Source organism: Balaenoptera physalus (assembly GCF_965194825.1).
Source record: "Balaenoptera physalus genome assembly, chromosome: 18".
Taxonomy (NCBI): Eukaryota; Metazoa; Chordata; class Mammalia; order Artiodactyla; family Balaenopteridae; genus Balaenoptera; species Balaenoptera physalus.
In genome coordinates, this window is record NC_138899.1 from 9,896,345 (window position 1) to 9,910,295 (window position 13,951).

Sequence of the window (13,951 nt, forward strand, 5' to 3'; positions counted from 1 at the left end):
GGGAGCCATATTGAACCTGGAGACATTGGTTTTGAAACCCACTGAGCTGGAAAGTCAGCACCCCACCAAGCAGTAGCTACCCCATTCATAAAAATTCTAGGAAGGAGACTTGCCAGGCTTGCAGAGATCTGATTTTCCACACCAAATGCGTTGTCAATGCCAAAAATATCTTGAGAATGGGTGTTGTAATCTGAGAAAAATAAAGAATTAGACACCTGGACTATTTTAATAGCTATTCTCGACTTTTTCGTTGAAATCGGTGATTCATAATGTATCAATATTGATCACAAAATAAGGAAGTGGATGTGTTACGTCCATTGTATATTGCATGATAGAGCAAATACGTGTGTTGCATGTTAATATAATGCAGTGTTATAGATCTGTTAAAAGTGGCGAGTAGCCAGTGCATGAAAATATAAATATGAATTTCTTGTCTTAAAGCTTTGCACATGCTAAATACCGCTGTGTTGAGAGTATATGTGTGCTTAATTTAACAAAGCTCAAGAGGAAATGAAAGGATATATCATTAGCCATTTTTCCCCTGAAATTACATCTTTAAGAAAAAATAGTGATTTAGAATTCCATGCCCCATGATAAATTTAAATATTATATAAATTATGAAAGATAAACAATGCACACAACAGGTCTAAATGTAATTTAGAACCAGCAAAGCGTCAAGGTAAAAGGGTTTCATGCAAACGATGAAGCTCTTGTGATTCAATGTGACAAATCCCTGCAAAAATTCTTTTGTTATATCAGTAGCATTTTATATAAAACTGTGACCCTCATTTAATGGCTATGGAAAGCCTTTTGGCACAGTACGGATGGTACTGGTAGTAGGCAGACATCGGCCGAAAATAAGACTCAGACGTCAACGTAACGGGTTCAGGTTAACGAGCGTTACCTCAGCTTTCTATAAAAACAGAACAAACAACAACAGCAACAAAAAGCTACACTGAGAGGAATGAGCAATAGTTCTTGCTTTCAGAATTAGGATCTGTCCCCCACTCCCATTAATTTGGGGGATGGGGGGAGAAATGGCTGACATCCAAGTCAGCCTGCAAGCTCAAGGCTAAGTCCGCACAGCACTCGGTTTGTAGGAAAATAATGTCTCACTGACAATGTAAATTAAATATGATGGAAACCAAGCTGCCACCCTCCCTTCACTTCTGTTTCTTTATCACGGTGGTTATTGCCACCTTATTAGAGTCTGAGAAAAAAACTACGAAGTAATTCTCACCTCCTGGCAATCAGCTGCAGACCTAGCCTCTCCGGCATCTTCTATTTCCACTCCAGAGAGACATCAAAGCCAGACCCCAAGTGCCAAGTCCTCACCTTAGCACAGGGCCCTACTCGTCAGGAACACGGTGACAAGGACCCGTAAACGTCCGCGTCCACACAGAGTTTAGAGGAAACTCGAACTCCACACACATTTTTAAATACGGTTTCTGTTTTTGTCATCACGTCTTCATGTTAACTAAGCAGGAAAGGCTGAACATTCAGATAGTGAATGAACCTAGTTTTAATGTAGTTTAAAGCAAACTTTAAACTTTCTCATATATTGTGCTTAAATTTGTTACCAAAACCCATCCCAAGAGCTTGTCCCAACACTGTTAGCAAGGGGCTTTCTACCTGCAAAGCCCCTTCAGCAAAGCGTAAGTGTTCCCTTTTTGAGTCTTGCCTTCTCTCTACCATGAAAATCAAACTCTTATCTCCATGAAAAAGAGAATGTGCAGCTAGAATCCCCCATCTATTTCTCTGTCCTTCTGCCCTGAGGGTAGCTTTTTCCTCTTTCCTCCAAAAAGGAGGTATAAAATGTACTGTTTTTTTAATTAAGGTAACAAAACATTACATATTTAATAACTTTTGTCAAACTGCACTTAACAGTATCCTGTTACTGTTTCAATGAGCCAGCTTAAAATAACTGCATTACCTGCATAAAAAACCAGAACATCTGAAAGGAAAATTTTAACGGAGAAGAAAAGAATGCCATCACTCTGTGATTATTACAACCTCCCTCTCACACCTCCCGACCTCCCTTGGTGGCATTTGGGCAAACTGCCAGCCCCCAGGCCTACCTCTCAGTCTCCCCCAGCCTCCTTCCAGGCACCCATGCTCTGGCCATACTCACCTGCTCACCAGGCCCCTAGTTAGCCCCATACGCCCAAGGCCCTGTCTTCCCTCATGCCACCTGGAAAGACTTTCTCACAGTTCCCTTCCTGCCAAAATCCTCCTTCTTCTTGGTATCTTGCTATCCTGGTAGCGCCTGGCTGGACTCATGATCAGCCCCTCATGACCTTAAATGAGCAACGTTCAGAAGAGGCCCCCAGACACATTGGCCCAGATCAGCTCTGAGAAATCAGAGTGCTCAGATGGCACAGAACCGAACCTGGGATACTCTGGTTGAGTTTAGTTTCTGGTTGTCAGTCTTCACACACGTGTGCCCCCGCTCCAAGCCCCTGCTCCCATTTTCCTTCACATCCCTGCTATCTGAGAGGAAATAAGAACGTTTTCTGGGGATGAAGTATGAGGGAGGCGGAAGGGCCCAGAGAGAGACAGGGAGGCGGTGTGTTTCGACGATGGTGGCATGTCACACCCAGGGCAACAGCAGTATGGGTACCATCCTGGGTGTGTTGACAGCCAAGACCTGCAACCACTTCTTGTCTGAACGTGACGGGGAGAGTTGAGCCTTGCTAGGGGCCGACACGGACGAGGGACAGCCCGCAGAGAGCTGTGTGGCTGCCTGAGAGGTCTAGGTAGAGAGAGTCTGAAAGATGCCCCCCAAGAACCAGTGTCCCTTAGCCTCCACCTGGAATGGCAGAACTTCCAAACTTCCTTGAGAGTTGAGAGCCACTGTGTAGGAAGAACACTACTGCTGGAGCAAGGGCCCAAATTAGAGACCAGATAGAGAGTAGAGGGGGTTGAATGGGCGCCCCACAAAAACATATCCATGTCCTAACTCCCAGGCTTGTGAATATGACCTTATTTGGAAAAATGGTCATTTCAGATGCAATTAAATTAAGGATCTTGAGATGAGATTCATCTGGATTATCCAGTTAAGCCTCAAGTCCAATAACAAGTGTCCTTATAAGAGAAGGATGAGGACAAGACACAGGGAGTAGGAGGAAAAGGCCATGTGAAGACAGAGACAGAGATTGGAGTGATGCTGCCACAAGCCAAGGAATGCCTGGGGCCACTAGGTGCTGGAAGAGGCAAGAAAGGATCCTCCCCTAGAGCCTTTGGAGGGCGTGTGATCCTGCTGACAACTCGAGTTTGGACTTCTGGCCTCCAGAACTGTCATAGAATCCCCTTCTGTTGTTTTAAGTCACAAAGCTAGTGCAATTTGTTGCACCAGCCCTAGGAAACTAAAACAGGGGGTGTCACTGAGAACCAGAGATCTTAGCAGGAGCTGCAGGAACTGAGGTGGTGATCAATTCAGCAGAGAGAAAGCCCAGCGTCCCCCAGATAAGAGCCATCACTGCCCCTGATGGGGGACAGAGGACCAGTCACATGGCCACAGTGGACCAGAGGCCAGTGACAATCACATCTTTGACTTTAAACCAGACCTACAAAGAAAAGGAGCATTTATTCAAATGTAACTGAGTTTTAAAGGACAAAATTGGATTCACGTAGCAAGATTCGGTTTTCAGCCATCAACACAAATGGACGGCTTATGGACTAAATTCAACTGATATGTAAAAATATGAAGAAAACTGTTTTAGTGTCGCATATCTAAGTTTACGTCTGTGTATTTTCATATAGGCTATACCACACACCAGGGTTCTTGGGGGAGGATTAAGTGAAAAAATACTATAACTGCAATTTGTCAAGCTATTATTATTATAGCCATTATATTTTACAAATGAGAGCACCGAAATTCACAGTGGGCTAGTGGTTGCCACGTAGCTGGTGACTGTCAGAGCCTATTTGCCGGCCAAGGTCTCCAACCACATTGCTCTTTTCCACCAGGCTGCCAACCCACGTCTGCTTAATTCGATTGTGAACTTAGTACTGGTGAGCACGGTATTGCATTTATGTTCCTGACCAGGCAGTGTCTGACACAGCGACAGAGTCCAATTTAATCGAATAGCATAACCTTGCTGTGGTTAAGTAACCTGCCATCTATCTGGTGTTGGGAAAATAATTAAAAATAAAATCTCCTGACAATCCAGAAAACCTCCACCAAGGTAGACAAGAAAGAAGACAGGTTTATTACTGAATAGCACTAAACCAGACTGTGATGGGCCTCACGGGCAAGCCACCAAAGTGATCGCAAAGACAGAAAGCCGTGTCACCCTTTGATACACATCCCCACGTCGCATTCATTCTCTCAGGATGAAAACAACTAGTCCTCAGGCAAGAAGACTCGACGGCATCATTTGTTAAATACAGTTCCCCCTAAATTCACCTGGTAACTGGGGTGGCCCTCTGTGATAGCTAATTGCCTTCACCCGAAGGAAAATAAAACTTTTCATATCTCCATGATAAATAGGTAGTTTTGCAACATGGGTCCAGGTGGCTAAGTTATATTCCCAACTTCCCATGGAGAAGGGGAGACAGGGCACTCTTCCTGGGTTGTAAAATGATGAGACTTATTTAGCTTTTAAAAAGATCTGTATACATCTCAAAGGGACAGAATTTATAAGCACAAGTTTTCCAAAGGAAATGCGCTAAGAAAAGGGAGGGGAACTGTGGCTTTCCCTGTTTTAATCAGGGAAATTATTTTTTTCTTTTTAGATTTGTGTTTGCCCTTTCCCTGGGGAGATAGGAAATGCTGTTAGGTTAGGACACAGAGCCAGGCCTGCTCCAGTGCCCAGGAGAGACAGAAGTGGTGTGAGACGGCTCAGATTCACAGCGGAGCCCTTCAGGTGGCCACTCTGAGTCTGGGAGAGCAAGCAGGAGAAGGGAGACTCCTCCCCTGAGAGTACTTTGATGATAATGTCAAGGTCAACCTCAAGGTCACAGGACAAGGGCTAGACTTGGAGTGAACTATGAAATGTCCTGTATAGAATAATGTCTGATTTAGAGTAAGCCTGAATATATCTGTGCCCAGATGTGCACGGTGTGGTGGACGTGGTGACATCAGTAAAAAATCTGTGGTCTAATAGAGAACAGACATGTGGTTGCCAAGGGGGAGAGGGTGTGGGGGAAGGTTGGATTGGGAGTTTGGGGTCAGCAGATGCAGACTATTATATACAGAATGGATAAACAACAAGGTCCTACTGTTGTTCCTATATCACAGGGAACTATATTCAATACCCTGTAATAAACCATAATGGAAAAGTATATAAAAAAGGATATATATATGTGTATTACTTTGCTGTACAGCAGAAATTAACACAACATTGTAAATCAACTATGCTTCAATTTTTAAAAAATTAAACGAAAAAAATTCTATGTTCTAGACCATTCTGTATCCTCTTTAAGTTCTGGTAGGATCCCAAAGGCTGTGGCTTTTCACAGGAAGGGTGCTGGCAATTGTCCCAAGCCAAACATTGTCAAAACTTCAGAGTAGTTGAGGCTTTTTTTCCCCTTGTTATACGCTCATTAAACTTGGAAAAAAGCTAGCCATTAACTTCTGTATAATAATCTCTCTGGTGCTTAAGAGTCATGACTAAATTGCCTCGATTTTCTTACCTTTGTGCTTAACAGTCTAATAGTAACAAATGGGAATAATTTGCTAAGAGGGAAATTAAAAAGAAGAATATAAATTAAGAATGAAAAAGATTATCAAATTAATGTGGTACTTTAGAGAATTCAAAGTTGAAAAGGGACTAGAAATTCAAATATTTTTAAAATTCTACTTTTTTGTTCTTTTCTTTCTTTTACCATATTTACCCATTCCAAATGAAGCATATGCCTTTTTTTTAATTTGGGAAAATATGGTGAAACACAAAAAAAAAGGGAGGGGGAGTCCATTTTTTTCACAAAGGCAGGCACCGTTAACATTTCTAAAGTACCTCCTCCTAGCATTTTCTCTATTATTTCTTTTTGTACATACTTGCACTTCTACCATATATACTCTCATTTAATATTGTAAGCATTTTTTCTACTGTTAAAATTCATAAGTGTATTAGTTATCTATTGCTATAGAACATATTATGAACAACTTAAGAGCTTACAACAATAAACATTTATTATCTCACGTGGATTCTGCAGGTCGGGAATCTGAGACGGGCTTAGCTGGGTGTTTCTGTAGTTCAGAGTGTCCCATGAGTTTGCAGTCAAGATGTGAGCTGGGGCTGCAGTCACCCGAAGGCTTTACTAAGGCTGAAGGATCCACTTCTGAGATGGGTCAGTCACATGGCTGTGGCAGGAGGCCTCAGCTCATTGCCACATGGGCCTTTCCATAGGGACACAGCACCTGGCCATAGGACACGGCACCTGGCTTCCAGCAGAGTGCGTGATCCAAGGGGGAGCGAGGTGAAAGCCACAGTGTCTTTTACTACCTAGCCTCTTAAGTCACACACAATCCTTTCCATAACCTATTGTTTATACAGACCAGCCATATTCAGTGTGTAAGGGGACACACAAGACTGAACACCAGTGACTCACAGTGTTGCAGACTAGTTACCACAATGGATTTGTAATGGCTGCATGAATTTTACAATAGAGATCTCTATAACTGTATTAGCTATTTACATAAGGTTAGATGTTATTTCCAGTATTTCATTATTACAAATAATCTCTCAAGCACTTTTTGTATATAAAGGTTTTCATTAGTACTTCAGGTTATTTGAATACAGTCTTAGAAGTAAGATTGTTGAGTTATTTTTTTTAAAGTTTTCTTAATTTTCATTTTAAATCAGTTTTATAAAGCAAATTAGTATTTTATATTGTCTATTTCAGTTAACAGATGCATTTCCTTTAATGTATTTGCTATAAGTATCTTAAAATACCTATGCAGTGATTTACAACTCATGTTTAATGCATTCTATATAAGTGTTTATTTTAGGTAGATATTCTATATCATATATATAATATTTTGATACTTATGGCGTGTGGATTTTTTCATTGCTATTTAACCATTTTATAGATCCTCCTGAGTTTGTTTGTCGCTGTTATTTTGGACAACTTAGAACTTGATGAAGATCTAAAGAAGCTTAAACAAGTAAGTAATGTATGGGGGATTCTTTAAATCGGCATTAAAAAAATAAGGGCAAAACACGTGCTTACAGGTAGTATTAAAGCAGTTCAAGGTTCAAAGTAAAAAAAGATAGATTTTAATAAATTAAGACAATCTGAGTTGGCAAATAATTTTCTTCTAAGTTTAACCTTCTCTAATATCAACCAAGGAAATTTTTATTGCTCTATGATTATCCTAGGAATATTTTTATATCATTGAGTAAAATTAAGATGGATATAGTATAGTAAATTGAATTTAGATTCTCCTTCTGCCATTAAATGAATGGCAGATTTGCCAGATTGCCAGATTGCCAGATTGCCATTTGGCATAATTATATGTAATACTGTTGATCATCATCATAAAAATATTAAGCATAAACTTGCCTGACCACTAGACATTATAAGAGAATTTAGTCTGGGTGCCCAAAGTGGTTGTAAGAAATGGGATAGAATAATTGATCAACTGTGTGCCCAGAAATAGATTGGGTGTTATGGCATTGATAATCATGTCCCCAAAATGTAAATGTAAATGTGTGAAGATTATGTTATTGATGGCAGAAAGATTACAGGTGTGATTAGCTATTCTCATAGTTTTTGTTCCATGGAAGATACTTGGCTTGAATATTTGACTCTGTCAAAGAGAAGAGACCGTTTGAGAAGCAGAATTTGTAAAAGGGGGGAGCCTGGATAAATATTCTTGGATCACCACCCCCCAGCACTGCGATAGTTGGGATTATTAACATCCCAGTGAAGATCCTATCTGGAATTTTAGGAAGGCCCTACACATTCAGAATTTTCAACTTGGATAGAGTTGTCTATTTTTTAAAAAACAAAGACATAACCTATTTAAATTTTTGTTGTTATTTATATATCTGAAAATCACTTTAAGCATTTCATTTTTTTACTCTTGTTTATTTCCAAAGCCTATGCTTTTAACCAAGGGCAGTCAATAAAGAAAAAAAAAACAAACATATTTGATATAAAGATGCCCACTGTGAGCATATCAAGCAAGGATTTAAATTCTCCCCTGTCCTGGGGCTACACAGGCAAATGGTTATCTGGGTATGGTGGGCATGATTTCTTCCAGATCTTTTCAATTTTGTGGCAACAGTAGTAGGTTCTTCAAATGAGGGTTGGGAAGTTCTTTATGCCATTGATGCAAATACTTCCCATGGTTTCTAGTTGTAGAAGAAATATGTAAATAGTGAGTTCAAAATTGAAATTGACCAACCATATAATTAGACACAACCAATAAATATCTCTTGCTGTATAACCACCTTAGTCCTTGCTTTACAAATCTGGTATTTATTTCAGGATTTAAATGATTTTATTCTATTTTTATTATTCCCAGAGAAGAGGATGGGGAAAATGTGAAAAAATAGTTGATTTTCTTAATGTTTCAAGTTCCAGAAAGCACTCTGTATTCCAAAGTCTGTCTTTATTCAGTTTAAACTTTTTTTTTCAATCTTTGACCCTTTCCACCAACTAGTCTGTAGGTTCTTATAGCTACAGTCACGTTTGTGTGAGCACTGGCTCAGTGCCAGGTACTTTGTATTTTCATTTATTTAAATTTCACAGCAACCATGTGATGCAAGTATTATTAATAGCTTCATCTTACAGGTGAGGAAACTAAAGCACAGAGAAGTAACTTGCCTAAGGTCTCACGGCTAATAAGTGGCAGAGCTAGGATTTGAACCCAGGCAATTTGGACGAAGAGCCCAGACTCAGCCTCTATGCTATATTGAGTCACATTAAAGCTGTATAAATGCCAAACATGAGTCATGCCATTGTGGAGGCTCATTCATAAGACTGTTAGTTACTTGTTGATAAATAATGATATCTTAGATGACAGAGATGTCATTATATTCATGAAATAACCATTGACGTGACAGGCAGTTTCTTGAGGAATGGAGGTGAATTAAGCTACCCAATCATTAAAACTATCCAAAAGGCAGATGATCTAATTAGAGACACTGGAGTTAAGACTTTGGCAGAAGCTAAGAGCTGAGATGCTTACCATTCACTCCACATGATGGCAGACACTGGCCAAAGCACCTGTTCCCTCAGGGACCTTCTGGAGCAATGACCCTCCTTAGACACAGACATAAGGTGCTTGCAGCATATTAACATTTTAGAGAGGTCTCTAGAGACTTAATGTACTTTATTATGATTGTGGTAAAAACAATTGTGTTAAAATATACATGTTGGTGCATAGACATTTTCCAAGAGTAATAGAAACCAGTATGAGCCACCTCTGAAATGGAGACGTTAAATATGAAACACTGAACGGGGGCTATTAGAAAAAGTCGGTTCTCATGCTTGGGAGAAGGATTATGTCCCTGGAGGTGGATGGGATAGGAGACGATGGTAGAAAGCTGAATGGTACAGTGAAGAAGCTAGAATGGGAGAAGAGAAAGAAGTGAAGAAGTGAATGAGGAAAACATCCAAGAGATGAAATTAAAGGGAAGAGCACAGATTATTAATCTAAGCCAGTGGTAAAGGGGGAGAAATGTGACCGAATGCTAAATCAGGTTGCTCCACGCACCAGAGCTTTTGCGGAGAAGCTCCCTGAGGCAAGCACAGTCTGCAGGGTCAGTTGTGCTGGAATTGTATTCTTCTTAAGTAGAAACATGCTGCTTATTGTTTCCCCATTTTCTGAAGTTGCCTCCTTGCCCTGTAAGACAGTGGTTTCCAGCCAGGGATGCTAACCCTTGGGGCTCTTCAGGAGAAACTATGGGACCAGCAGCCTTCTTTAACACTTCAGGAAACCTAAAGGGAATTGTGCGTTTGCCCGACTGAAATGCCTACTTCATACTTTTAGCTGGAAATTTGTGAGTTCTAGGCAACAGCACTGCTTCCCTAATGCTAATGCTCTGAAGGCTCTTCATATATGCTTGTCTTTAAGGAAAAAGAAGCAGCGTTGAATTATTTATTGCTTAATAAAGGCATTTTGATAGACAGAAACTTTTTTAAAGAGAGGACTCAGAGGGCAATAATTAAAGGGCTCCTTGGGGATGACTTTGGATAGGTTCTGATGTAAATGCTCATTCCCAGGCCACCTGTCTCCATGCCATCACCCGTGTTGTGCCTTTATAGACACTAATGTAGCTTTTCCTTTGTCGCTCTCCAAAATAAATAATGCTCTGAAAAAACATGCCAGTTATGCATTCACATAAAATTCATCTATTGCTTTCCTAGCAGCAATATAGCAGTAGCAATCATTTCCTAGCTGCCATAATTTATGTGACCCCGTATCTAATTAAATAGAGACCATGACTCTCTTTTCAGCATCACCAAAACCCAATACAGGACCTGGAGATAGATAGAGATAGAAATAGAGATATATAATGGTTTTTTACATAAGATCAGAAAATTGACTAGAAATGAGATTGTCTGTAAATGTATAATTTAGCTTCTGAGAAGCCAGATCAGTTCATATAGAGGCTAAAAACTCCCTTGACCTACTGCTGTCCTCTAAACAGCAGTAGGAGACAATGACCTTCATGCTCTGTGATGTAGCAAAAACACTGGAGAATGTAGGTGGAATTTTGCAAACTTTGAAAAGGAAGAGAATTCTTGCAGCTTTAATGATTTTTGCAAATTCAGTGCAAGACAGATATAAAGGGTTTTCTTTTAAGCAGTAGAAGATTCATTAAACTATGAGAAAGAAAAAGACCCATAGAGAAGCCTCAGGGAAAAGAATCATTGAAAAGGGAAGTAGAGATAGTCTGTGTAGATTAAATTCAAAGCTCTGAAATTAAAACTGTTTCCCCAGCTCTGTATTAAGTCCCATTTGAGTCTTGTCTGGTTCACATTTGATAATGTTTGGTCTTTGATGGCGTCCAATGCATAGTGAGGGATGGACATGTAAAGAGACTTCTCTCTCTTGTTGATTATGATTTTAACAAAACAACAAAAATCTTAGTCCTTTTAAAAATATGAGCTCCAAAAAAAAAAAAAATATATGAGCTCCGGGTTAATGTTTCTCTGTAGCCTTACCTGGGGGCTTTCATTTTCATCTCTGTCTTGTCTCCTGTATTGAAGTCATTCTGGATTTAGGGCAACAGCAAGGGGACAGAGTAGCCACTCAGCTAAGCACTGTTTGCCATCTCCTGATCTGAGTCGAGCCTTCAGTCTTCTCAGTATTTTTTCCATCTCACAGGAGTGAACTCAAACGTATATAACATGGAAGAAGGATGCAACTGTTACAATAATAAATATTCCCTATTGAAAACTATCTGGTGCCAGGCACTTCATATGCAATTACTGAATTTAATTCTAAATGTTAAAGACACAGAAACTAACATTCAGGGAGATAAATTTCTTGCCCAATTTCATATAATTTGTAAAGTGCTTAAGTTGGGATAATAAGGGCTTTCTGACCCCAATGCAGGTGACACACAACCTGCTCAGAGAATCAGTTCATTCATTCATTCTACGGCGAGTGTCTGGAAAATGGGTTGGATGAGATGCTTGCATTTTTGAATCAGCAGATTCTCTCCCTGTGGATGTGTAGACTGGAGGTCAAATTGTAATCAGAATATAGCTCAGTGAGCTGGGAATCAGTGTAGGGTGTGGAGAAGGAGGGTTGTGTGATTCAAATACGTAATGGCATCAGGCTAATGTCACTTCAGGTATTCCTTTTACTAGATCTCCCCATTTTTGTAATCCTGGGGTCTGAATGCCCATCTGCTGTACTTCAGATGTTGTGTTAGGGGCACCAGACATAATGATAAGCAAGACATTGTTCCTGCCTTCAAATAGCTTATGAACTGGTGGGAGAAAGTGACAACTAAACAGATACTACAAATTGTGGAGCACAAAGGAGACACACATAACAGATGATGAAATGAGACATGTTTTCTCCCAAGTATGGCACAGACTAAAATCTGTAATTCCTATCTAGGTGAAGGGAGTTAGAAGAAGGCAGTGTGAAGAAGCGTGCTTGAGACCAAGAGAACAGCAAACTTTTTCTTTAGGCAAGAAAAAGCATATTGGCTTTTTGGAGGCCACTAGAAGTTCACTGTGACTCAAGTATAGAGCAAGGGAGAAATTGGTGAGCTGGAAAAACAAGCAGGGACCAGCAGAGGAAATGCCATGAGCAGTGCTAAGCCTTTAGATACTATCCTGCGGGCATTTAAGCCAAGAGCGACATAATCTCCCCAATGTTCTATTTTTTTTTTTTTTTAACTTTGGGTTTATTTATTTGTTTGTTTATTTATTTATTTATTTATTTATTTATTTATGGCTGTGTTGGGTCTTCGTTTCTGTGCGAGGGCTTTCTCTAGTTGTGGCAAGTGGGGGCCACTCTTCATCGCGGTGCGCGGGCCTCTCACTATTGCGGCCTCTCTTGTTGTGGAGCACAGGCTCCAGATGCGCAGGCTCAGTAATTGTGGCTCACGGGCCCAGCTGCTCCGCGGCATGTGGGATCTTCCCAGACCAGGGCCCGAACCCGTGTCCCCTGCATTGGCAGGCGGATTCTCAACCACTGCGCCACCAGGGAAGCCCCCTATTTTTTTTTAATCAAAGTTTAGTTACTGTACAATATTATATGTTATAGGTGTACAATATAGTGATTCACAGTTTTTAAAGGTTATACTCCATTTATAGTTATTATAAAATATTGGCTATATTCCCCATGTTGTACAATATATCCTTGTATCTTATTCATTTTATAGATAATAGTTTGTACCTCTTAATCCTCTACCCCTAAATTGCCCTTCCCCCTTCCCTCTCCTCATTGGTAACCACTGGTTTGTTCTCTATGTCTGTGAGTCTGCTTCTTTTTTGTTATATTCACTAGCTTGCTGTATTTTTTAGATTCCACATATAAGTGATACCATGCATCATTTGTCTTTCTTTTTCTGACTTATTTCACTTAGCATAATATCCTCCAAGTCCATCCTTGTTGCTGCAGATGGCAAAATTGCATTCTTTTTTCCCCTACATTCTTCAGTTCAGAGAATGAATTGAAGGGCACCTAGACTGAAGATAGGAGAGCCAATCCCTGAAGTAGATGGTGATTACAGTCTCAACTAAAGGAAACAGAGATGAGGGAATGTGAAGGAGTGGTGACGTACAGAAGAGGGAGTGCAGAGGGTAGGATCTGGTGACCCACTGGATGTAAGATGAGCAAAGGCTGGAGACTAGAGCATCACCCAGGTTTCTAGATTGCCCCAGGTGTGCCAAGGCAGAGGATGCAGAAGAAGGAAGAATTTGGGGGTTTGTTTGTTTGTTTTATTTTGGGGAGTGGGGGGGTCATATTTTCCATGAGATGCCTGGGAAATATCTATGAGACAATGTCTGTGGATAGATGTAAGGTTTAAAACTTAGGCGGAGTATTGGGGCTGAGATAGATATTGGAGAGAAGCAAAAATTAACATGCAGGTGGTAAGTTAAGCCTTTAGAAATCATGAGTTTACCAAGGGAAGAATGGTTCCCTGAGGAACAGCAAATGAATCCAGTGAGCCAATGAGAAAGAGCCCTAAATGGGAATGAGAAGCCCAAGAGGTAGGAGGAAAGAGTAGAACGTGTGTGTCATCAAGAACAAGGCTGTGGTCCACAATCTCAAAGACTTCAGAGAGGTCAAAAGTGGTCACCATAGCAAACAATCCTAATTACAATAGCATCAGAAAGAATAAAATACTTAGGAAAAAATATAACCAAGGAAGTGTAAGATTTCTGCCCTGAAAACTACAAAACATTGCAGAAAGAAATTACAGAAGACACAAATAAATGAAAAGACACTCTGTGTTCATGGCTTGGAGAGGATATGGAGAAATTGGAAGACTTGTGCACTTGTTGGGGGTGTAAAATGGTGCAGCCG

The 13,951-nt window shown here is 40.3% G+C and overlaps 1 protein-coding gene across 7 annotated transcripts in view; it reads left to right on the forward strand.

Moving 5' to 3' along the window:
* The window catches only part of NALCN (sodium leak channel, non-selective), a 282,121-nt gene that overhangs the window by 169,117 nt on the left and 99,053 nt on the right, over window positions 1-13,951 (forward strand). For all 7 annotated transcript variants that reach the window (XR_014255981.1, XM_082434589.1, XM_082434590.1 and 4 more), the window contains one exon: window positions 7,037-7,111. Coding sequence is in view for 6 of the 7 variants with exons in the window: in XM_082434589.1 (XP_082290715.1) it covers window positions 7,037-7,111 (75 nt within the window). In the remaining variant the exon portion in view is untranslated. The remainder of the gene's footprint in view (window positions 1-7,036; window positions 7,112-13,951) is intronic.